At 42.1% G+C, this 26,238-nt stretch overlaps 1 protein-coding gene across 1 annotated transcript in view; it reads right to left on the bottom strand.

Annotated features, from left to right (window-relative positions):
* The window catches only part of grin3a (glutamate receptor, ionotropic, N-methyl-D-aspartate 3A), an 87,168-nt gene that overhangs the window by 34,025 nt on the left and 26,905 nt on the right, over positions 1-26,238 (bottom strand). The window contains exons 3-5 of the mRNA XM_036976532.1: positions 12,201-12,841; positions 10,501-10,696; positions 8,091-8,945 (exon numbers count right to left, since the gene is read on the bottom strand). Of these exons, the coding sequence (XP_036832427.1) occupies positions 8,091-8,945; positions 10,501-10,696; positions 12,201-12,841 (1,692 nt within the window). The remainder of the gene's footprint in view (positions 1-8,090; positions 8,946-10,500; positions 10,697-12,200; positions 12,842-26,238) is intronic.

Genomic DNA, 26,238 nt, shown 5'->3' with positions numbered 1-26,238 from the left:
CTGTTAGTGGTCTATCACCCCCAGTAACTGTTAGTGGTCTAGTACCTCCTGTAACTGTTAGTGGTCTATCACCCCCTGTAACTGTTAGTGTGGTCTAGTACCTCCTGTAACTGTTAGTGGTCTAGTACCTCCTGTAACTGTTAGTGGTCTAGTACCTCCTGTAACTGTTAGTGGTCTAGTACCTCCTGTAACTGTTAGCGGTCTAGTACCTCCTGTAACTGTTAGTGTGGTCTATCACCCCCTGTAACTGTTAGTGGTCTATCACCCCCTGTAACTGTTAGTGGTCTATCACCCCCTGTAACTGTTAGTGGTCTATCACCCCCTGTAACTGTTAGTGGTCTAGTACCTCCTGTAACTGTTAGTGTGGTCTATCACCCCCTGTAACTGTTAGTGGTCTATCACCCCCTGTAACTGTTAGTGGTCTAGTACATCCTGTAACTGTTAGTGGTCTATCACCCCCTGTAACTGTTAGTGGTCTATCACCCCCTGTAACTGTTAGTGGTCTAGTACCTCCTGTAACTGTTAGTGTGGTCTATCACCCCCTGTAACTGTTAGTGGTCTATCACCCCCTGTAACTGTTAGTGGTCTAGTACCTCCTGTAACTGTTAGTGTGGTCTATCACCCCTTGTAACTGTTAGTGGTCTATCACCCCCTGTAACTGTTAGTGGTCTAGTACCTCCTGTAACTGTTAGTGGTCTATCACCCCCTGTAACTGTTAGTGTGGTCTAGTACCTCCTGTAACTGTTAGTGGTCTAGTACCTCCTGTAACTGTTAGTGGTCTAGTACCTCCTGTAACTGTTAGTGGTCTAGTACCTCCTGTAACTGTTAGTGGTCTAGTACCTCCTGTAACTGTTAGTGGTCTAGTACCTCCTGTAACTGTTAGTGTGGTCTAGTACCTCCTGTAACTGTTAGTGGTCTATCAAAACAACACAACAACACAGCATGGTAGCAACACAACAACACAGCATGGTAGCAACACAACAACACAGCATGGTAGCAACACAACAACACAGCATGGTAGCAACATGACAACACAGCATGGTAGCAACACATGACAACACAGCATGGTAGAAAAACAACACAGCATGGTAGAAAAACAACACGACAACACAGCATGGTAGCAACACAACAGGACAACACAGCATGGTAGAAAAACAACACAGCATGGTAGAAAAACAACACGACAACACAGCATGGTAGAAAAACAACACGACAACACAGCATGGTAGCAGCACAACATGACAACACAGCATGGTAGCAATACAACATGACAACACAGCATGGTAGCAGCACAACATGACATCACAGCATGGTAGCAACACAACATGACAACACAACATGATAGCAGCACAAAACAGGGTACAAAGATTAGGGCAAGAAGGGCAAGAAGGGCAAGAAGGTAGAGACAACAATACATCACACAAAGCAGCCACAGCTGTCAGTAAGAGTGCGCATGATTGAGTCTTACTGATGTTAGACATGCAACATTTTACATCGTTGCCATTTAGCAGACACGTATCCAAAGTGACTTATTGGAGCAATTAGGGTGAAGTGCCTTGCTCAAGGGCACAGACAGACTTTTACCTTTTGGTAACTGGCCCAACGCTCTTAATCGTTAGGCTGCCTGCCGTTAGCTATTTTTCAATTCTATTTTTTAATAACTTCCAGGCGTCCACATGTTAAGCCCTTTTTCATACAGTGCATTCTAATATATATTGTTGGCTATAGTAAAGATGTGGGAGGGCTATCTCTGCCTCTGAAAGAAACTCAGGCAAGCCGATACGATATGCACGTCCTTATCAGAATACGTTCCAGAAGGATCTGATCAGTGGCGAGCAGGTGCAAGTCTTCAGTCATCTCCTCACCTCCCTCACACAGAGAGAAAGGTATGTTACATTACCAGTCAAAAGTTTGGACACCTACTCATTCAAGGGTTTTTCTTTATTTGTACTATTTTCTACATTGTAGAATAATAGTGAAGACATCAAAACTATGAAATAACACATATGGAATCATGTAGTAACCAAAGAATAGTGTTAAACAAATCAAAATAGATTTTAGATTCTTCAAAGTAGCCAAGTGTTCGCCTTGATTACAGCTTTGCACAATCTTGGCATTCTCAACAACCAGCTGTGTATTTTGATTTGTTTAACACTTTTTTGGTTACTACATGATTCCATATGTATTAAGTTATCGTTTTTTTGCAGTACTAAACGTGTTAAATCTAGAGTATTATGGTGTTTTACTGCAGAACTAAACATGTTAAATCTAGAGTATTATGGTGTTTTACTGCAGAACTAAACGTGTTAAATCTAGAGTATTATGGTGTTTTACTGCAGTACTAAACCTGTTAAATCTAGAGTATTATGGTGTTTTACTGCAGAACTAAACCTGTTAAATCTAGAGTATTATGGTGTTTTACTGCAGAACTAAACGTGTTACATCTAGAGTATTATGGTGTTTTACTGCAGAACTAAACGTGTTAAATCTAGAGTATTATGGTGTTTTACTGCAGAACTAAACCTGTTAAATCTAGAGTATTATGGTGTTTTACTGCAGAACTAAACGTGTTAAATCTAGAGTATTATGGTGTTTTACTGCAGAACTAAACCTGTTAAATCTAGAGTATTATGGTGTTTTACTGCAGAACTAAACGTGTTACATCTAGAGTATTATGGTGTTTTACTGCAGAACTAAACGTGTTAAATCTAGAGTATTATGGTGTTTTACTGCAGAACTAAACCTGTTAAATTTAGAGTATTATGGTGTTTTACTGCAGAACTAAACGTGTTAAATCTAGAGTATTATGGTGTTTTACTGCAGAACTAAACCTGTTAAATCTAGAGTATTATGGTGTTTTACTGCAGTACTAAACCTGTTAAATCTAGAGTATTATGGTGTTTTACTGCAGAACTAAACGTGTTACATCTAGAGTATTATGGTGTTTTACTGCAGAACTAAACGTGTTAAATCTAGAGTATTATGGTGTTTTACTGCAGAACTAAACCTGTTAAATCTAGAGTATTATGGTGTTTTACTGCAGAACTAAACGTGTTAAATCTAGAGTATTATGGTGTTTTACTGCAGTACTAAACCTGTTAAATCTAGCCCTATGTGGCAGAGTATTATGAGTGGGACATATTCAGAACTGTTATGAAGTCTCCCTGTATAAAGCCTGTATTGGTACCCATGTTAAAGCTGTGATGAGTCAGTATTGTATCATGTTGGTACCCATGTTAAAGCTGTGATGAGTCAGTATTGTATCATGTTGGTACCCATGTTAAAAGCTGTGATGAGTCAGTACTGTATAGTCATGACTCACTTCAGATGTTCTATTCCATCTGGGGTTGCTGGTACGTTGTACCGTCTCATGTATTCGTGCATCTCTGGAAAGCTTTTCTTCAGGTAATCCTCGGCACTGCTCTCCCGAACCGTGGCGAAGCGGAACCTCCTGTAACTGTTAGTGGTCTATCACCCCCTGTAACTGTTAGTGGTCTAGTACCTCCTGTAACTGTTAGTGGTCTATCACCCCCTGTAACTGTTAGTGGTCTATCACCCCCTGTAACTGTTAGTGGACTAGTACCTCCTGTAACTGTTAGCGTGGTCTATCACCCCCTGTAACTGTTAGTGGTCTATCACCCCCTGTAACTGTTAGTGGTCTAGTACCTCCTGTAACTGTTAGTGGTCTAGTACCTCCTGTAACTGTTAGTGGTCTATCACCCCCTGTAACTGTTAGTGGTCTAGTACCTCCTGTAACTGTTAGTGGTCTATCACCCCCTGTAACTGTTAGTGGTCTATCACCCCCTGTAACTGTTAGTGGTCTATCACCCCCTGTAACTGTTAGTGGTCTAGTACCTCCTGTAACTGTTAGTGGTCTATCACCCCCTGTAACTGTTAGTGGTCTATCACCCCCTGTAACTGTTAGTGGTCTAGTACCTCCTGTAACTGTTAGTGTGGTCTATCACCCCCTGTAACTGTTAGTGGTCTATCACCCCCTGTAACTGTTAGTGGTCTAGTACCTCCTGTAACTGTTAGTGTGGTCTATCACCCCCTGTAACTGTTAGTGGTCTAGTACCTCCTGTAACTGTTAGTGTGGTCTATCACCCCCTGTAACTGTTAGTGGTCTATCACCCCCTGTAACTGTTAGTGGTCTAGTACCTCCTGTAACTGTTAGTGGTCTATCACCCCCTGTAACTGTTAGTGGTCTATCACCCCCTGTAACTGTTAGTGGTCTAGTACCTCCTGTAACTGTTAGTGTGGTCTATCACCCCCTGTAACTGTTAGTGGTCTATCACCCCCTGTAACTGTTAGTGGTCTAGTACCTCCTGTAACTGTTAGTGTGGTCTATCACCCCTTGTAACTGTTAGTGGTCTAATACCCCCTGTAACTGTTAGTGGTCTAGTACCTCCTGTAACTGTTAGTGGTCTATCACCCCCTGTAACTGTTAGTGTGGTCTAGTACCTCCTGTAACTGTTAGTGGTCTAGCACCTCCTGTAACTGTTAGTGGTCTAGTACCTCCTGTAACTGTTAGTGGTCTAGTACCTCCTGTAACTGTTAGTGGTCTAGTACCTCCTGTAACTGTTAGTGTGGTCTATCACCCCCTGTAACTGTTAGTGGTCTATCACCCCCTGTAACTGTTAGTGGTCTATCACCCCCTGTAACTGTTAGTGGTCTATCACCCCCTGTAACTGTTAGTGGTCTAGTACCTCCTGTAACTGTTAGTGTGGTCTATCACCCCCTGTAACTGTTAGTGGTCTATCACCCCCTGTAACTGTTAGTGGTCTAGTACCTCCTGTAACTGTTAGTGGTCTATCACCCCCTGTAACTGTTAGTGGTCTAGTACCTCCTGTAACTGTTAGTGTGGTCTATCACCCCCTGTAACTGTTAGTGGTCTATCACCCCCTGTAACTGTTAGTGGTCTAGTACCTCCTGTAACTGTTAGTGTGGTCTATCACCCCTTGTAACTGTTAGTGGTCTATCACCCCCTGTAACTGTTAGTGGTCTAGTACCTCCTGTAACTGTTAGTGGTCTATCACCCCCTGTAACTGTTAGTGTGGTCTAGTACCTCCTGTAACTGTTAGTGGTCTAGTACCTCCTGTAACTGTTAGTGGTCTAGTACCTCCTGTAACTGTTAGTGGTCTAGTACCTCCTGTAACTGTTAGTGGTCTAGTACCTCCTGTAACTGTTAGTGGTCTAGTACCTCCTGTAACTGTTAGTGTGGTCTAGTACCTCCTGTAACTGTTAGTGGTCTATCACCCCCTGTAACTGTTAGTGGTCTAGTACCTCCTGTAACTGTTAGTGGTCTATCACCCCCTGTAACTGTTAGTGGTCTAGTACCTCCTGTAACTGTTAGTGTGGTCTATCACCCCCTGTAACTGTTAGTGGTCTATCACCCCCTGTAACTGTTAGTGGTCTAGTACCTCCTGTAACTGTTAGTGGTCTATCACCCCCTGTAACTGTTAGTGGTCTATCACCCCCTGTAACTGTTAGTGGTCTAGTACCTCCTGTAACTGTTAGTGGTCTATCACCCCCTGTAACTGTTAGTGGTCTATCACCCCCTGTAACTGTTAGTGGTCTAGTACCTCCTGTAACTGTTAGCGTGGTCTATCACCCCCTGTAACTGTTAGTGTGGTCTAGTACCTCCTGTAACTGTTAGTGTGGTCTATCACCCCCTGTAACTGTTAGTGTGGTCTAGTACCTCCTGTAACTGTTAGTGTGGTCTATCACCCCCTGTAACTGTTAGTGGTCTAGTACCTCCTGTAACTGTTAGTGGTCTAGTACCTCCTGTAACTGTTAGTGTGGTCTAGTACCTCCTGTAACTGTTAGTGTGGTCTAGAACCTCCTGTAACTGTTAGTGTGGTCTAGAACCTCCTGTAACTGTTACTGTGGTCTAGTACCTCCTGTAACTGTTAGTGTGGTCTAGAACCTCCTGTAACTGTTAGTGTGGTCTATTACCTCCTGTAACTGTTAGTGGGTCTAGTAACTCCTGTAACTGTTAGTGGTCTAGTAGTTCCTGTAACTGTTAGTGTGGTCTAATACCTCCTGTAACTGTTAGTGTGGTCTAGTACCTCCTGTAACTGTTACTGTGGTCTAGTAACGCCTGTAACTGTTACTGTGGTTTAGTACCTCCTGTAACTGTTAGTGTGGTCTATTACTTCCTGTAACTGTTAGTGTGGTCTAGTGCCTCCTGTAACTGTTAAAGTGGTCTAGTACCTCCTGTAACTGTTAGAGTGGTCTAGTACCTCCTGTAACTGTTAGAGTGGTCTTGTACCTCCTGTAACTGTTAGAGTAGTCTATTACCTCCTGTAACTGTAGTCTGTAACCTCCTGTAACTGTGGTCTGTAACCTCCTGTAACTGTGGTCTGTAACCTCCTTTAACTGTGGTCTGTAACCTCCTTTAACTGTGGTCTGTAACTCCTTTAACTGTGGTCTGTAACCTCCTTTAACTGTGGTCTGTAACCTTTAACTGTGGTCTGTAACCTTTAACTGTGGTCTGTAACCTCCTGTAATTGTGGTCTGTAACCTCCTGTAATTGTGGTCTGTAACCTCCTGTAACTGTGGTCTGTAACCTCCTGTAACTGTTTTCTGTAACCTCCTGTAACTGTGGTCTGTAACCTCCTGTAACTGTGGTCTGTAACCTCCTGTAATTGTGGTCTGTAACCTCTTGTAACTGTGGTCTGTAACCTCCTGTAACTGTGGTCTGTAACCTCCTGTAACTGTGGTCTGTAACCTCCTGTAATTGTGGTCTGTAACCTCCTATAACTCTCGTCTGTAACCTCCTGTAACTGTGGTCAGTAACCTCCTGTAACGGTGGTCTGTAACCTCCTGTAACTGTGGTCTGTAACCTCCTGTAATTGTGGTCTGTAACCTCCTGTAACTGTGGTCTGTAACCTCCTGTAACTGTGGTCTGTAACCTCCTCATCACAGCTTACCTGTTACAGAGCTCTCTTAGCTCCTGTTACCTTTAAACTGTGATTGTTATTTTTTATTTTTTTTAAAGGAGTTGGGCTGTCCAACCATTTCGCATGTATTGTTTAGACAGGACAGTGAAAGACTGACAGGAAAGATAGGATGAGAGGGTGATCTAGAATAGCAGTGGGATGGATTTGATCCCACATTCACACTGATACATTATTTGACCTATTCCGGAGGCAGTTGCTTAGACCAGTCGGACTGTCCCAGACAGACCACTGATTAATTGTGATGATACTGCACTTTAAACTGGAACTCTCCACAACACTGCAACCCTCATATATCTACTGGACTCTTTTCAAAAATACCCTTTTCACTTCAACTCCTCTCCATTGTAAAATCCATAACCTCCTGAACCTTATGCCTCATCCAGCCCCATACACCAGCCACTCTCCCAGGGCCCTCTCCCCTCTCCCCAGGCCCTCTCCCTAACCCCTCTCCCCAGGACTCTCTCTCAGTATCTTTCCCTCTCCCCATACCCCAGCCACTCTCCCAGGGCCCTCTCCAATCTCCCTAACCCCTCTCCCAGGGCCCTCTCCCCTCTCCCTAACCCCTCTCCCGAGGTCCTCTCCCAGGGCCCTCTCCCTAACCCCTCTCCCCAGGACTCTCTCCCAGTCCCTTTCCCTCTCCCCAGCCCCCTCTCCCCATACCCCAGCCCCTATCCCAGGGCCCTCTCCCCAGGCCCTTCTCCCAGGGCCCTCTCCCAGGCCCCTGTCCCTCTCCCCATACCCTATCCCCAGGCCCTCTCCCAGGCCCCTCTCCCCTCTCCCTCTTCCCAGCCCCTCTCCTCAGTCCCTCTCCCTCTCCTTAACCCTTCTAAAACAGGCCCCTCTCCCCATATCCTAGCCACACTCCCTAGCCCCTCTCCCTCTCCATAGAACCCCTTACCCCAGCCCCTCTCCCCAAACCCACTCTCTAGCCCCTCTGCCTCTCTCCCTCTCCCCAGCCCCCTCTCCCCAGGCTCCTCCCCCTAGCCCCCTTACCCCAGACCCTCTCCCCAGACCCTCTCCAGGCCACTCTTCCCAGCTTCAGGCCTCAGCCCCACAACACCCTACGGTGCACTATTTATGCACGTGTTGTAGTACTGGACAGGAGTTAATACAGCTGAGTTTTCCTACCTTTGGATCGTGTATTCCTGAGAGTTGCTGGAATGTTTTCTCCCCCACCATGACGGCGGCCAGATTGGCTGTGTAGGTGGACAGACAGAACAGGCAGAAGATAGCCCAGAGATTCATGAGGAACCGCCCCGTCCAGCACTTAGGAGGTTTAATGGCAGCTGTACGACCAAACAGGATGGCATAGCAGACGTTCAGAGCCGAGGAGAAGGAGAACACCTTATCTCTGTTCCTGCCTCGCGGCGTCATCCCAAACGGGCTGTTCCACTCGTAGATGGTCAGGAACACGGCAGTAACGTGTAGCGAGACGAATATCCCCAGCCACATGGACCAGTGCAGGGGCCACATGAATGCCCCGATGGGCGCGGCCGTATCCCGGGTCCGTACCAGGATGCCCAGAGAGGTGGAGAAGAACGGGGAGGTGAAGTCTATAACCCTGCTCCGGGCCGAGTTGATACTGAAAGATGTGACGGCCAGGTGGGCCGCTCCGCTGAGGAGATCCCCCACCAGCCCTGTCCAGCGTCCGCTCTTAAACCCACCGTACTTGCCGTCGCCTACAATATACAGGTCGAAGTCAAACCCCATGTCCTCCGCCAGTTTCTCCAGTAGATCGACGCAGTAGCCGTAGCAACACTTCTTATACTCCATGGGAATGCTGTCGTTAGGCCCCCGCATCTGGAGGAAGAGAGACTGGAGCAGGGCTGTGTTGTTGGTGAGGGGGTTCAGGCAGAGCTGACCAGCGGGACAGAGACCGTCCTCATCCACCTCCCGGGTGAAGACGAAGGGGTGCTCCACCAGGGTGACCACCCGCAGATGGAGCCGCGACAGGTACCTCCAGTCCCCGCCCTGATAGGATGCCTGTTTGTTAGACCAGGCAACATAGTCCATCAGGGAGGGGTAGAAGGAGAGAGGGAGAAGGAAGGAAAGAGAGAGAAAGAAAGAAAACATGAGGAAGGTGGAAAAGAGAGGTTAACCGTAGCAGTGCCAGCATTTACATGTTTGGCATCTGACAAGAGGTGGCAAGGAGAGGAATAATAGCACAAACAGGTATGGTACCCAGGCTATAATGTTCTAGTCCAGGCAGCATAGTCCATGAGCTAGGGTTGTAGTACTGGAGTCAACATATTGAGTGTCTTGGTCTTGTCTCGGTGTCGGATACATTGGTACTCGGTCTCGGAAAGCGAGCACTCGTCATTTCTTCCTGGGACCTGCTGAGACCAGCAGAGTAAAAAACTAATAATTATCAGCTTCCATTCAGTCAGAGCATTAAACCGCTTCTCCAGACCACATGGAAACACCTCCTTCATGTCACATGACTATCCTGTTGCCTTTTAAAACCTGGTCTTCCTACTTTACTTGTAACATTACATCATCAAACGTTGTCACGCTTATCAGAATATCCCTGATTCGCTGGTAGGGAAGAGGGAGAATGTCCTTGATGAGCTGGTAGGGCTCAGGGAGAATGTCCTTGATGAGCTGGTAGGAAACAGGGAGAATGTCCTTGATGAGCTGGTAGGGCACAGGGAGAATGTACTTGATGAGCTGGTAGGAAACAGGGAGAATGTCCTTGATGAGCTGGTAGGGCACAGGGAGAATGTACTTGATTTGATGGTAGGGAAGAGGGAGGGAATGTCCTTGATTTGATGGTAGGGAAGAAGGAGAATGTCCTTAATTCGCTGGTAGGGAAGAGGGAGGGAATGTCCTTGATTCACTGGTAGGGAAGTGTGGGGGAATTGTTTATAAGTTGAGTGCCTATTATTAGTAAGGGGGGACCAGGGGAAGTTGTAACATATCTAATAGTAAGGGGAGACCAGGGGAAGTTGTAACATATCTATTAGTAAGGGGAGACCAGGGGAAGTTGTAACATATCTATTAGTAAGGGGAGACCAGGGGGAAGTTGTAACATATCTATTAGTAAGGGGAGACCAGGGGAAGTTGTAACATATCTATTAGTAAGGGGAGACCAGGGGGAAGTTGTAACATATCTATTAGTAAGGGGAGACCAGGGGAAGTTGTAACATATCTATTAGTAAGGGGAGACCAGGGGAAGTTGTAACATATATATTAGTGAGGGGAGACCAGGGGAAGTTGTAACATATATATTAGTAAGGGGAGACCAGGGGGAAGTTGTAACATATCTATTAGTAAGGGGAAACCAGGGAAAGTTGTAACATATCTATTAGTAAGGGGAGACCAGGGGGAAGTTGTAACATAGGGGAGACCAGGGGAAGTTGTATCATATCTATTAGTAAGGAGAGACCAGGGGGAAGTTGTAACATATCTATTAGTAAGGGGAGACCAGGGGGAAGTTGTAACATATCTATTAGTAAGGGGAGACCAGGGGGAAGTTGTAACATATCTGTTTCTCTGAGCCCCTCCCCCTCCCTCATCTCTCTCTCCTCCTCCCTCTCACCTGTTTGTTGGTCCAGGCAGTGTAGTCCAGTAGCACCCTGTCATGCTTCCATCGGCCCAGTCTGGTCCACATGGGCTTCCCTATGGGGTCTTGTTGCAGGGACCAAATAAAGTGATGGCTCTCAGAGGAGATCACTGTCTCCTCCTGGGACGAGATGAAACCAGTCAGACCTTCAAACGACGTGTTGGACAGAAACCTGCAGGGGGAGGGGCAGAGGAACAGATGAGGTTATAGGATAAGGGTACATTTGAGGCTTAGAATTCAGGGGTTGAAGGCCAGAACAGAAAACCACTCAGGTGAATCTGATGTGGGACTGTCTTCTGTTCATGAATCTCAATGAAATCATATAATTCTTTACACCTGCACTTGCAGCTTGAGGACACTGTGACTAAACTACTGCAGCAGACAGCACCGTCTTACCTCACCTAGCTACTGAGATGAGCTCTAAGCTGCACAAGCCTGGGTCATTATGTGCCCTTTTGGCAGGGCCTGAGCCCTGATGCCAGGAAAGGCAAAGAGGGGGTTGTATCTGTGACCTGCTGGTCAAACAGAACCATCATGGGGTCAGACTATATATATCAGTATCATGGGGTCAGACTATAGATATCTCTATCAGGGTGTCAGACTATAAATATCTCTATAATGGGGTCAGACTATAGATAACTCAATCATGGGGTCAGACTATAGATATCAGTATCATGGGGTCAGACTATAGATATCTCTATCATGGGGTCAGACTATAGATAACTAACAGGGGGTTAGACTATAGATATCTCTATCAGGGGGTCAGACTATAGATATCACTATCAGGGGGTCAGACTATAGATATCTCTATCATGGGGTCAGACAATAGATATCTCTATCATGGGGTCAGACTATAGATATCTCTATCATGGGGTCAGACTATAGATATCACTATCATGGGGTCAGACTATAGATATCACTATCAGGGGGTCAGACTATAGGTATCTCTATCATGAAATCAGACTATAGATATCTCTATCAGAGTGTCAGACTATAGATATCTCTATAATGGGGTCAGACTATAGATATCCCTATCAGGGGGTCAGACTATATATATCACTATCATGGGGTCAGACTATAGATATCTCTATCATGGGGTCAGACTATAGATATCTCTATCATGGGGTCAGACTATAAATATCCCTATCAGGGGGTCAGACTGTGTATGTCTGATAGATGGGGCGGCAGGGTAGCCTAGAGTGTTGGACTAGTAACTGAAAGGTTGCAAGTTCAAATCCCCGAGCTGACAAGGTACAAATCTGTCGTTCTGCCCCTTAACAGGCAGTCAACCTACTGTTCCTAGGCTGTCATTGAAAATAAGAATTTGTTCTTAACTGACTTGCCTAGTTAAATTAAGGTAAAATAAATATATTTCACTATTAGGGGGTCAGACTCTATCAGGTGGTCATTTAAAAAAAAAATGTTTACCTTTAGGCAAGTCAGTTAAGGACATGCTCCACACCTGACTTGAGACAGTAAGGGGGATCTCAGCTCTCTCTGTTTTGGCAAGTTTGTTGTTGTGGAATTTTTATAAGAGACATACAGTATGTCCTCTAGGTTATGTATTTACAGGTGTTGACCAATACAGAGCTTTTGTCCTAAACCACTAGGATTAAATCACCACAATCTTCTTTATTAATGCTTATATCAGAAGTGAATCAGCATCAGTACTGCACCTGGACAGATATTTCCCTGAGGTCATGTTCCTGTTCTGGCTACTCTGTGTATCCATGCAGTTGGTGATGGAGGGGATGAGGGCGAGCTCAGGGGAGCGGTACGCAGCTGACCCCACCACCCGGGCCACCAGCTCCAGCCCATCCTGTACGTAGTGATCCAGGGAGGGAGTCCCCATCCTGCCATGGGCCAGCAGTCCTGCCGGCAACCCCTCGGTCCTCAGCTCCTCCACGTCCTGCGTGTCCCCCAACACCCAGTGGTACTCTGGCAGCATCAGGCCCAGCTTGGTCACCACGTTAAAGATCCTCTTCATGTCCCGGATGTCGCAGCCGAATGTTACGACTGTAGACGTTGACTCCTTGATGGACTCCAGGTATCCCCGTAGAGAGGTCTGGAAGTCAGCCTTGGAGACAGAGCTGTTGCGGTGAGATCCAGAGGAGGTAGTGTAGGTGGTGATGTTGACCACAGAACCCAGGTGGAACTTGGTGTTGTTACGGAGACGAACAAGGAAGCTAGAAATGTTCCACTCCTGACAGAGCAGGAGGCTGACGTCATACCAGCTGTTGATCACCAGCAGGGAGTAGAGCAGCTCCACCTGGGGCAGGGCCGGGTTCTGCATCGGCATCTGGAAATGGAAAGGGTTCTGAAAGGAGGGAGAGAGGGAGGAGAAGAGGCAGAGCGAGAGATACAGTACCAGTCAAAGTTTTTTACTATTTTCTTCATCGTAGAATAATAGTGAAGACATCAAAACAATGAAATAACACATATGGAATCATTTATTAACCAAAAAAGTATTTTTTTTAAATAAAACAATTATTTTAGAATGGGAGATTCTTCAAAGTAGCCACCCTTTGCCTTGATGACAGCTTTGCACAATCTTGGCCTTCTCTCAACTCTCCTCCACTCCTCACTACATGTGCTGCCATAGAAACGGAATCAATAGAACAGGCGTCCCCATTCAAGTCAATGATGGCATAATGGGTGGACTGGTGGCCACTACAAAGAGCAAAGTAGGAAGTAAAAGCAGGAAGTGGACTGGTGGCCATTACATGAGCAACATCAGTTAACATCATTTGATTGAACATTATAAAATTACCATGGAAATTATTACATCACAATACCAGGCAGCCTTTGCCAGTGTACCTGAGAGTTTACCAGTCATATTACCAGGGTTAGAGGTTATTTTCATTCTATTTACCAGGGTTACAGGTTCTATTCATTCTATTTACCAGTCATATTACCAGGGTTAGAGGTTCTTTTCATTCTATTTACCAGGGTTACAGGTTCTATTCATTCTATTTACCAGTCATATTACCAGGGTTAGAGGTTCTTTTCATTCTATTTACCAGTCATATTACCAGGGTTAGAGGTTCTATTCATTCTATTTACCAGTCATATTACCAGGGTTAGAGGTTCTATTCATTCTATTTACCAGTCATATTACCAGGGTTACAGGTTCTTTTCATTCTATTTACAAGTCATATTACCAGGGTTAGAGGTTATTTTCATTCTATTTACCAGGGTTACAGGTTCTATTCATTCTATTTACCAGTCATATTACCAGGGTTAGAGGTTCTTTTCATTCTATTTACCAGTCATATTACCAGGGTTAGAGGTTCTATTCATTATATTTACCAGTCATATTACCAGGGTTACAGGTTCTATTCATTCTATTTACCAGTCTTATTACCAGGGTTACAGGTTATATTAATTCTATTTACCAGGGTTAGAGGTTCTATTCATTCTATTTACCAGCCATATTACCAGGGTTAGAGGTTCTATTCATTCTATTTACCAGTCATATTACTAGGGTTAGAGGTTCTATTCATTCTATTTACCAGTCATATTACCAGGGTTAGAGGTTCTATTCATTCTCTTTACCAGTCATATTACCAGGGTTACAGGTTCTATTCATTCTATTTACCAGTCATATTACCAGGGTTACAGGTTCTATTCATTCTATTTACCAGTCATATTACCAGGGTTAGAGGTTCTATTCATTCTCTTTACCAGTCATATTACCAGGGTTACAGGTTCTATTCATTATATTTACCAGTCATATTACCAGGGTTAGAGGTTCTATTCATTCTATTTACTAGTCATATTACCAGGGTTAGAGGTTCTATTCATTATATTTACCAGTCATATTACCAGGGTTAGACGTTCTATTCATTCTATTTACAAGTCATATTACCAGGGTTAGAGGTTCTATTCATTCTATTTACCAGTCATATTACCAGGGTTACAGGTTCTATTCATTCTATTTACCAGTCATATTACCAGGGTTAGAGGTTCTATGCATTCTCTTTACCAGTCATATTACCAGGGTTACAGGTTCTATTCATTATATTTACCAGTCATATTACCAGGATTAGAGGTTCTATTCATTCTATTTACTAGTCATATTACCAGGGTTAGAGGTTCTATTCATTATATTTACCAGTCATATTACCAGGGTTAGACGTTCTATTCATTCTATTTACCAGTCATATTACCAGGGTTGGAGGTTCTATTCATTCTATTTACCAGTCATATTACCAGTGTTACAGGTTATATTCATTCTATTTACCAGTCATATTACCAGGGTTAGAGGTTCTATTCATTCTATTTACCAGGGTTACAGGTTCTATTCATTCTATTTACCAGTCATATTACCAGGGTTACAGGTTCTATTCATTCTATTTACCAGTCATATTACCAGTGTTACAGGTTCTATTCATTCTATTTACCAGTCATATTACCAGGGTTAGAGGTTCTATTCATTCTATTTACCAGGGTTACAGGTTCTATTCATTCTATTTACCAGTCATATTACCAGGGTGACAGGTTCTATTCATTCTATTTACCAGACATATTACCAGGGTTACAGGTTCTATTCACCAGTCATATTACCAGGGTTACAGGTTCTTTTCATTCTATTTACCAGTCATGTTACCAGGGTTACAGGTTCTAATCATTCTATTTACCAGCCAAATTACCAGGGTTAGAGGTTCTATTCATTCTATTTACTAGTCATATTACCAGGGTTAGACGTTCTATTCATCCTATTTACCAGTCATATTACCAGGGTTACAGGTTCTATTCATTCTATTTACCAGGGTTAGAGGTTCTATTCATTATATTTACCAGTCATATTACCAGGGTTAGAGGTTCTATTCATTCTATTTACCAGGGTTAGAGGTTATATTCATTCTATTTACCAGTCATATTACCAGAGTTACAGGTTCTTTTCATTCTATTTACCAGGGTTACAGGTTCTATTCATTCTATTTACCAGTCATATTACCAGGGTTAGAGGTTCTTTTCATTCTATTTACCAGTCATATTAACAGGGTTAGAGGTTCTTTTCATTCTATTTACCAGTCATATTACCAGGGTTAGAGGTTCTATTCATTCTATTTACCAGTCATATTACCAGGGTTACAGGTTCTATTCATTCTATTTACCAGTCATATTACCAGGGTTAGAGGTTCTATTCATTCTATTTACCAGGGTTAGAGGTTATATTCATTATATTTACCATTCATATTACCAGGGTTACAGGTTCTTTTCATTCTATTTACCAGTCATGTTACCAGGGTTACAGGTTCTATTCATTCTATTTACCAGTCATATTACCAGGGTTAGAGGTTCTATTCATTATATTTACCAGTCATATTACCAGGGTTAGACGTTTTATTCATTCTATTTACCAGTCATATTACCAGGGTTAGAGGTTCTATTCATTCTATTTACCAGTCATATTACCAGGGTTGGAGGTTCTATTCATTCTATTTACCAGTCATATTACCAGGGTTGGAGGTTCTATTCATTCTATTTACCAGTCATATTACCAGTGTTACAGGTTCTATTCATTCTATTTACCAGTCATATTACCAGGGTTAGAGGTTCTATTTATTCTATTTACCAGGGTTACAGGTTCTATTCATTCTATTTACCAGTCATATTACCAGGGTTACAGGTTCTATTCATTCTATTTACCAGTCATATTACCAGGGTTACAGGTTCTATTCACCAGTCATATTACCAGGGTTACAGGTTCTTTTCATTCTATTTACCAGTCATGTTACCAGGGTTACAGGTTCTAATCATTCTATTTACCAGCCATATTACCAGGGTTAGAGGTTCTATTCATTCTATTTACTAGTCATATTACCAGGGTTAGACGTTCTATTCATCCTATTTACCAGTCATATTACCAGGGTTACAGGTTCTATTCATTCTATTTACCAGGGTTAGAGGTTCTATTCATTCTATTTCCCAGTCATATTACCAGGGTTACAGGTTCTATTCATTCTATTTACCAGGGTTAGAGGTTCTATTCATTATATTTACCAGTCATATTACCAGGGTTACAGGTTCTATTCATTCTATTTACCAGGGTTAGAGGTTCTATTCATTCTATTTACCAGTCATATTACCAGGGTTAGAGGTTCTATTCATTCTATTTACCAGTCATATTACCAGGGTTACAGGTTCTATTCATTCTATTTACCAGGGTTAGAGGTTCTATTCATTCTATTTACCAGTCATATTACCAGGGTTAGAGGTTCTATTCATTCTATTTACCAGTCATATTACCAGGGTTGGAGGTTCTATTCATTCTATTTACCAGTCTTATTACCAGGGTTAGAGGTTCTATTCATTCTATTTACCAGGGTTAGAGGTTCTATTCATTCTATTTACCAGTCATATTACCAGGGTTAGAGGTTCTATTCATTCTATTTACCAGTCATATTACCAGGGTTACAGGTTCTATTCACCAGTCATATTACCAGGGTTACAGGTTCTTTTCATTCTATTTACCAGTCATGTTACCAGGGTTAGAGGTTCTATTCATTCTATTTACCAGGGTTACAGGTTCTAATCATTCTATTTCCCAGTCATATTACCAGGGTTACAGCTTCTATTCATTCTATTTACCAGGGTTAGAGGTTCTATTCATTATATTTACCAGTCATATTACCAGGGTTACAGGTTCTATTCATTCTATTTACCAGGGTTAGAGGTTCTATTCATTCTATTTACCAGTCATATTACCAGGGTTAGAGGTTCTATTCATTCTATTTACCAGTCATATTACCAGGGTTACAGGTTCTATTCATTCTATTTACCAGGGTTAGAGGTTCTATTAATTCTATTTACCAGTCATATTACCAGGGTTAGAGGTTCTATTCATTCTATTTACCAGTCATATTACCAGGGTTGGAGGTTCTATTCATTCTATTTACCAGTCTTATTACCAGGGTTAGAGGTTCTATTCATCCTATTTACCAGGGTTAGAGGTTCTATTCATTCTATTTACCAGTCATATTACCAGGGTTAGAGGTTCTATTCATTCTATTTACCAGTCATATTACCAGGGTTACAGGTTCTATTCACCAGTCATATTACCAGGGTTACAGGTTCTTTTCATTCTATTTACCAGTCATGTTACCAGGGTTAGAGGTTCTATTCATTCTATTTACCAGGGTTACAGGTTCTAATCATTCTATTTACCAGTCATATTACCAGGGTTGGAGGTTCTATTCATTCTATTTACCAGTCATATTACCAGGGTTGGAGGTTCTATTCATTCTATTTACCAGTCATATTACCAGTGTTACAGGTTCTATTCATTCTATTTACCAGTCATATTACCAGGGTTAGAGGTTCTATTCATTCTATTTACCAGGGTTACAGGTTCTATTCATTCTATTTACCAGTCATATTACCAGGGTTACAGGTTCTATTCATTCTATTTACCAGTCATATTACCAGGGTTACAGGTTCTATTCACCAGTCATATTACCAGGGTTACAGGTTCTTTTCATTCTATTTACCAGTCATGTTACCAGGGTTACAGGTTCTAATCATTCTATTTACCAGCCATATTACCAGGGTTAGAGGTTCTATTCATTCTATTTACTAGTCATATTACCAGGGTTAGACGTTCTATTCATCCTATTTACCAGTCATATTACCAGGGTTACAGGTTCTATTCATTCTATTTACCAGGGTTAGAGGTTCTATTCATTCTATTTCCCAGTCATATTACCAGGGTTACAGGTTCTATTAATTCTATTTACCAGGGTTAGAGGTTCTATTCATTATATTTACCAGTCATATTACCAGGGTTACAGGTTCTATTCATTCTATTTACCAGGGTTAGAGGTTCTATTCATTCTATTTACCAGTCATATTACCAGGGTTAGAGGTTCTATTCATTCTATTTACCAGTCATATTACCAGGGTTACAGGTTCTATTCATTCTATTTACCAGGGTTAGAGGTTCTATTCATTCTATTTACCAGTCATATTACCAGGGTTAGAGGTTCTATTCATTCTATTTACCAGTCATATTACCAGGGTTACAGGTTCTATTCATTCTATTTACCAGGGTTAGAGGTTCTATTCATTATATTTACCAGTCATATTACCAGGGTTACAGGTTCTATTCATTCTATTTACCAGGGTTACAGGTTCTATTCATTCTATTTACCAGTCATATTACCAGGGTTAGAGGTTCTATTCATTCTATTTACCAGTCATATTACCAGGGTTACAGGTTCTATTCATTCTATTTACCAGGGTTAGAGGTTCTATTCATTCTATTTACCAGTCATATTACCAGGGTTAGAGGTTCTATTCATTCTATTTACCAGTCATATTACCAGGGTTAGAGGTTCTATTCATTCTATTTACCAGTCATATTACCAGGGTTACAGGTTCTATTCATTCTATTTACCAGGGTTAGAGGTTCTATTCATTCTATTTACCAGTCATATTACCAGGGTTGGAGGTTCTATTCATTCTATTTACCAGTCATATTACCAGGGTTACAGGTTCTATTCACCAGTCATATTACCAGGGTTACAGGTTCTTTTCATTCTATTTACCAGTCATGTTACCAGGGTTAGAGGTTCTATTCATTCTATTTACCAGGGTTACAGGTTCTAATCATTCTATTTACCAGTCATATTACCAGGGTTAGAGGTTCTATTCATTCTATTTACTAGTCATATTACCAGGGTTAGACGTTCTATTCATCCTATTTACCAGTCATATTACCAGGGTTACAGGTTCTATTCATTCTATTTACCAGGGTTAGAGGTTCTATTCATTCTATGTCCCAGTCATATTACCAGGGTTACAGGTTCTATTCATTCTATTTACCAGGGTTAGAGGTTCTATTCATTATATTTACCAGTCATATGACCAGGGTTACAGGTTCTATTCATTCTATTTATCAGGGTTAGAGGTTCTATTCATTCTATTTACCAGTCATATTACCAGGGTTAGAGGTTCTATTCATTCTATTTACCAGTCATATTACCAGGGTTACAGGTTCTATTCATTCTATTTACCAGGGTTAGAGGTTCTATTCATTCTATTTACCAGTCATATTACCAGGGTTAGAGGTTCTATTCATTCTATTTATCAGTCATATTACCAGGGTTAGAGGTTCTATTCATTCTATTTACCAGTCATATTACCAGGGTTACAGGTTCTATTCATTCTATTTACCAGGGTTAGAGGTTCTATTCATTCTATTTACCAGTCATATTACCAGGGTTAGAGGTTCTATTCATTCTATTTACCAGTCATATTACCAGGGTTAGAGGTTCTATTCATTCTATTTACCAGTCATATTACCAGGGTTAGAGGTTCTATTCATTCTATTTACCAGTCATATTATCAGGGTTACAGGTTCTATTCATTCTATTTACCAGTCATATTACCAGGGTTACAGGTTCTATTCATTCTATTTACCAGGGTTACAGGTTCTATTCATTCTATTTACCAGTCATATTACCAGGGTTACAGGTTCTATTCATTCTATTTACCAGTCATATTACCAGGGTTAGAGGTTCTATTCATTCTATTTACCAGTCATATTACCAGGGTTAGAGGTTCTATTCATTCTATTCATCAGTCATATTACCAGGGTTACAGGTTATATTCATTCTATTTACCAGTCATATTACCAGGGTTAGAGGTTCTATTCATTCTATTTACCAGGGTTACAGGTTCTATTCATTCTATTTACCAGTCATATTACCTGGGTTACAGGTTCTATTCATTCTATTTACCAGTCATATTACCAGGGTTAGAGGTTCTATTCATTCTATTTACCAGGGTTACAGGTTCTATTCATTCTATTTACCAGTCATATTACCAGGGTTACAGGTTCTATTCATTCTATTTACCAGTCATATTACCAGGGTTAGAGGTTCTATTCATTCTCTTTACCAGTCATATTACCAGGGTTAGAGGTTCTAGTCATTCTATTTACCAGTCATATTACCAGGGTTAGAGGTTCTATTCATTCTATTTACCAGTCATATTACCAGGGTTAGAGGTTCTATTAATTCTCTTTACCAGTCATATTACCAGGGTTACAGGTTCTATTCATTCTCTTTACCAGTCATATTACCAGGGTTAGAGGTTCTATTCATTCTATTTGCCAGTCATATTGCCAGTCATATTACCTCTCCCTCTCTCCCTCTTTCTGTCTCTCTCTCTCTCTCACTTTGCTAAATCTGGTGCAATGCATAATTTCTCTGTTTACTGAGACTTACAGTACCAGTCAAAAGTTTGGACACACCTACTCATTTAAGGCTTTTCTTTATTTTTACTATTTTCTACATTGCAGAATAATAGTGAGAACATCAAAACTATGAAATAACACATGAAGTTATGTAGTAACCAAAAAAGAGTTAAACAAATCAAAATATATTTTAGATTCTTCAAAGTAGCCACCCTTTGCCTTGATGACAGTTTTGAACACTTCGCATTCTCTCAACCAGCTTCACCTGGAATGCTTTTCCAACAGTATTTAAGGAGTTCCCACATATGCTGAGCACTTGTTGGCTGCTTTTCCTCCACTCTGTGGTCCAACTCATCCCAAACCACCACAATTGGGTTGCGGTCAGGTGATTGTGGAGGCCAGGTCATCTGATGCAGAGCTCCATCACTCTCCTTCTTGGTCAAACAGCCCTTACACAGCCTGGAGGTGTGTTTTGGGTCATTGTCCTGTTGAAAAACAAATGATAGCCCCACTAAGCGCAAACCAGATGTGATGGCGTATCGCTGCAGAATGCTGTGGTAGCCATGTTGGTTAAGTGTGCCTTGAATCCTAAATAAATCACTGACAGTGTCCCCAGCAAAGCACCCACACAACATCACACCTCCTCCTCCATGCTTCATGATGGGAACCATACATTCTGAGATCATCTGTTCACCTACTCTGCATCTCACAAAGACAGGGCGGTTGGAACCAAAAATCTCACATTTGGACTCATCGGACAAAAGGACAGATTTCCACCGGTCTAATGTCCATTGCTTGTGTTTCTTGGCCCAAGCAAGTCTCTTCTTCTTATTGGTGTCCTTTAGTAGTGGTTTATTTTCAGCAATTCGACCGTGAAGGCCTGATTCATGCAATCTCCTCTGAACAGTTGGATGTTGATGTTCAACTCTGTTACTTGAACACTTGAACATTTATTTGGGCTGCATTTCTGAGGCTGGTAAATCTAATGAACTTATCCTCAACAGCAGAGGTAACTCTGGGTCTTCCTTTCCTGTGGCGGTCCTCATTAGAGCCAGTTTCATCATAGCGCTTGATGGTTTTTGCAACTGTTTTTGAGGAAACTTTCAAAGTTCTTGAAATGTTCTGGATTTACTGACCTTCACGTCTTGAAGTAATGATGGACTGTCGTTTCTCTTTGCTTATTTGAGCTGTTCTTGCCATAATATGGACTTGATCTTTTACCAAATATGGCTATCTTCTGTATACCACCCCTACCTTATCACAACACAACTGATTGGCTCAAACGCATTAAGGACGACAGAATTCTACAAAATAAATGTTAACAAGGCACACCTGTTAATTGAAATGCATTCCAGGTGACGACCTCATGAAGCTGGTTGAGAGAATGTGAGTGTGCAAAGCTGTCATCAAAGCAAAAGGTGGCTACTTTAAATAATATCAAATATCAAATGTATTTAGATTTGTTTAATACTTTTTTGGTTACTAAATGATTCCATGTGTTAATTCATAGTTGTGATGTCTTCACTATTATTCTACAATGTAGAAAATAGAACAAATAAGGAATCACACTTGAATGAGTAGGTGTGTCCAGTAGGTGTGTCCAAACTGTTGACTGGTACTGTATGTTCCTGTTGTACATTGTCCAAATAAATAATAATAATACAGAGACTGATGTTTGTAGTTCTGATGTCTGTGCTTGTAGTCCTCTGATGTCTGTACGTGTAGTTCTCATATGTCTATACTTGTAGTCCTCTGATGTCTGTACGTGTAGTCCTCTGATGTCTGTGCTTGTAGTCCTCTGATGTCTGTACGTGTAGTTCTCATATGTCTGTACTGGTAGTCCTCTGATGTCTGTACGTGTAGTTCTCATATGTCTATACTTGTAGTCCTCTGATGTCTGTACGTGTAGTCCTCTGATGTCTGTGCTTGTAGTCCTCTGATGTCTGTACGTGTAGTCCTCTGATGTCTGTACGTGTAGTTCTCATATGTCTGTACTGGTAGTCCTCTGATGTCTGTACGTGTAGTTCTCATATGTCTGTACTTGTAGTCCTCTGATGTCTGTACGTGTAGTTCTCATATGTCTGTACTTGTAGTCCTCTGATGTCTGTACTTGTAGTCCTCTGATGTCTGTACGTGTAGTTCTCATATGTCTGTACTTGTAGTCCTCTGATGTCTGTACGTGTAGTTCTCATATGTCTGTACTTGTAGTCCTCTGATGTCTGCACTTGTAGTCCTCTGATGTCTGTACTTGTAGTCCTCTGATGTCTGTACGTGTAGTTCTCATATGTCTGTACTTGTAGTCCTCTGATGTCTGTACTTGTAGTCCTCTGATGTCTGTACGTGTAGTTCTCATATGGCTGTACTTGTAGTCCTCTGATATCTGTGCTTGTAGTCCTCTGATGTCTGTGCGTGTAGTTCTCATATGTCTGTACTTGTAGTCCTCTGGTGTCTGTGCTTGTAGTCCTCTGCTGTCTGTACTTGTAGTCATCTGGGGTCTGTACTTGTAGTCCTCTGGTGTCTGTACTTGTAGTCTTCTGGTGTCTGTACGTGTAGTCTTCTGGTGTCTGTACTTGTAGTCTTCTGATGTCTGTACTTGTAGTCCTCTGATGTCTGTACATGTAGTCCTCGGATGTCTGTACTTGTAGTCCTCGGATGTCTGTACTTGTAGTCCTCGGATGTCTGTACTTGTTGTCCTCTGATGTCTGTACTTCTAGCACTGACTTTGGCAGTAGTTTGCAAAGGAGCCGAAAGATCAATGCTATGGTTAGTTTCCTTCCAGAGGTCAGCAAGTTTTATATTAGGCTAATTGATCCTAAATTCTGCCCAATGCAAAATCACTAAATGATCAAGATTTGTCTAATTGCCTCAATTGGTTTAATCCTTCTCCATTAACATGGAAATTCAACAATCCTTATTCATCTGCATAATTTACTACCGAGCCTAAATGGGTCCTGTAGAGTGTGACAGAAATACTAGCAGAAGCATTAAATGATCTGACAAAGGAGATGGTTCCAGAACCTGTCAGCAATAAACAAACTCAATAAATGATCTGACAAAGGAGATGGTTCCAGAACCTGTCAGCAATAAACAAACTCAATAAATGATCTGACAAAGGAGATGGTTCCAGAACCTGTCAGCAATAAACAAATTCAATAAATGATCTAACAAAGGAGATGGTTCCAGAACCTGTCAGCAATAAACAAACTCAATAAATGATCTGACAAAGGAGATGGTTCCAGAACCTGTCAGCAATAAACAAACTCAATAAATGATCTGACAAAGGAGATGGTTCCAGAACCTGTCAGCAATAAACAAACTCAATAAATGATCTGACAAAGGAAATGGTTCCAGAACCTGTCAGCAATAAACAAACTCAATAAATGATCTGACAAAGGAGATGGTTCCAGAACCTGTCAGCAATAAACAAACTCAATAAATGATCTGACAAAGGAGATGGTTCCAGAACCTGTCAGCAATAAACAAACTCAATAAATGATCTGACAAAGGAAATGGTTCCAGAACCTGTCAGCAATAAACAAACTCAATAAATGATCTAACAAAGGAGATGGTTCCAGAACCTGTCAGCAATTAACATTCTAAAAGCAAATGGATGGATTGCCTCTGTATACTGGCAGCTGCAGATTCCGTCTCCAACTAAACTGTATAACCTTTAGCCTCCATCACCAGCCCTGGTGCTAAACCCCACTATAAAACTAACTTTCCCCAAAACCCCTATGTCCAAGTAACACTTCCTCCAGTGTCTCCAGAAAGGGGAGATTCCTTAACGTGGGTCCATGTCTGTTAGTGCTCTTGCCAAATCTGTTGATGTTATTGGCATGGCAATTAGTGACAAGGAGTTAGCATGATAGCACGACCAGACTGGCACTCAGGCTAGATATTCTTGCATTTAACAATGTAGAGGACTTTGGGGGAGGGTTATGCTAAGCTAACATATGGAATTGTTTTACAATGGTCATACCAAGGATCATTTAGCTATTTGATTTGAGGTTTAGGAGTTTAAGGTATAATTATTTATTTTGTAAACTCAGCAAAAAAAATATGTCCTCACACTGTCAACTGAGTTCATTTTCAGCAAACTTAACATGTGTAAATATTTTTATGAACATAACAAGATTCAACAACTGAGACATAAACTGAACAAGTTCCACAGACATGTGACTAACAGAAATTTAATAATTTGTCCCTGAACAAAGGGGGGGTCAAAATCAAAGTAACAGTCAGTATCTGGTGTGGCCACCAGCTGCATTAAGTACTGCAGTGCATCTCCTCCTCATGGACTGCATCATATTTGCCAGTTCTTGCTGTGAGATGTTACCCCACTCTTACACCAAGGCACCTGCAAGTTCCCGGATATTTCTGGGGGGAATGGCCCTAGTCCTCACCCTCCGATCCAACAGGTCCCAGACGTCCTCAAAGGGATTGAGATCCAGGCTCTTCGCTGGCCTTGGCTGAACACTGACATTCCTGTCTTGCAGGAAACACACAGAACAAGCAGTGTGACTGGTGGCATTGTCATGCTGGAGGGTCATGTCAGGATGAGCCTGCAGGAAGGGTACCACATGAGGGAGGAGGATGTCTTCCCTGTAACGCACAGCATTGAGATTGCCTGCAATGACAACAAGCTCAGTCCGATGGTGCTGTGACAACACCGCCCCAGACTATGACGGACCCTCCACCTCCAAATCGATCCCGCTCCAGAGTACAGGCCTCAATGTAATGCTCATTCCTTCAACGATAAACATAAATCTGACCATCACCCCTGGTGAGACAAAACCATGACTTGCCAGTGAAGAGCACTTTTTGCCAGTCCTGTCTGGTCCAGTGATGGTGGGTTTGTGCCCATAGGCGACGGTGTTTCCGGTGATGTCTGGATGTCTGGTGAGGACCTGCCTTACAACAGGCCTACAAGCCCTCAGTCTAGCCTCTCTCAGCCTATGTACTTGTAGTCCTCTGAGCACTGATGGAGGGATTGTGCGTTCCTGGTGTAACTCAGGCAGTTGTTGTTGCCATCTTGCATCTGTCCCGCACGCATGATGTTCGGATGTACCGATCCTGTGCAGGTGTTGTTACACGTGGTCTGCCACTGCGAGGACGATCAGCTGTCCATCCTGTCTCCCGGTAGCGCTGTCTTAGGCGTCTCACAGTACGGACATTGCAATTTATTGCCCTGGCCACATCTGCAATCCTCATGCCTCCTTGCAGCATGCCAAAGGCACGTTCACGCAGATGAGCAGGAACCCTGGGCATCTTTCTTTTGGAGTCAGTAGAAAGGCCTCTTTAGTGTTCCAAGTTTTCATAACTTTGACCTTAATTGCCTACCGTCTGTAAGCTGTTAGTGTCTTAACGACAGTTCCACTAGTGCATGTTCATTAATTGTTCATGGTTCATTGAACAAGCAATGGAAACATTGTTTAAACTCTTTACAATGAAGATCTGTGAAGTAATTTGGATTTTTAAGAATTATCTTTGGCCTTACTGCTATTAGTCCA

The sequence above is a fragment of the Oncorhynchus mykiss genome, chromosome 5, assembly GCF_013265735.2.
Source record: "Oncorhynchus mykiss isolate Arlee chromosome 5, USDA_OmykA_1.1, whole genome shotgun sequence".
In the NCBI taxonomy this organism is placed as follows: domain Eukaryota; kingdom Metazoa; phylum Chordata; class Actinopteri; order Salmoniformes; family Salmonidae; genus Oncorhynchus; species Oncorhynchus mykiss.
The sequence above is the reverse complement of the archived record's forward strand: the minus strand, read 5'-3'. Positions and strand labels throughout refer to the sequence as shown.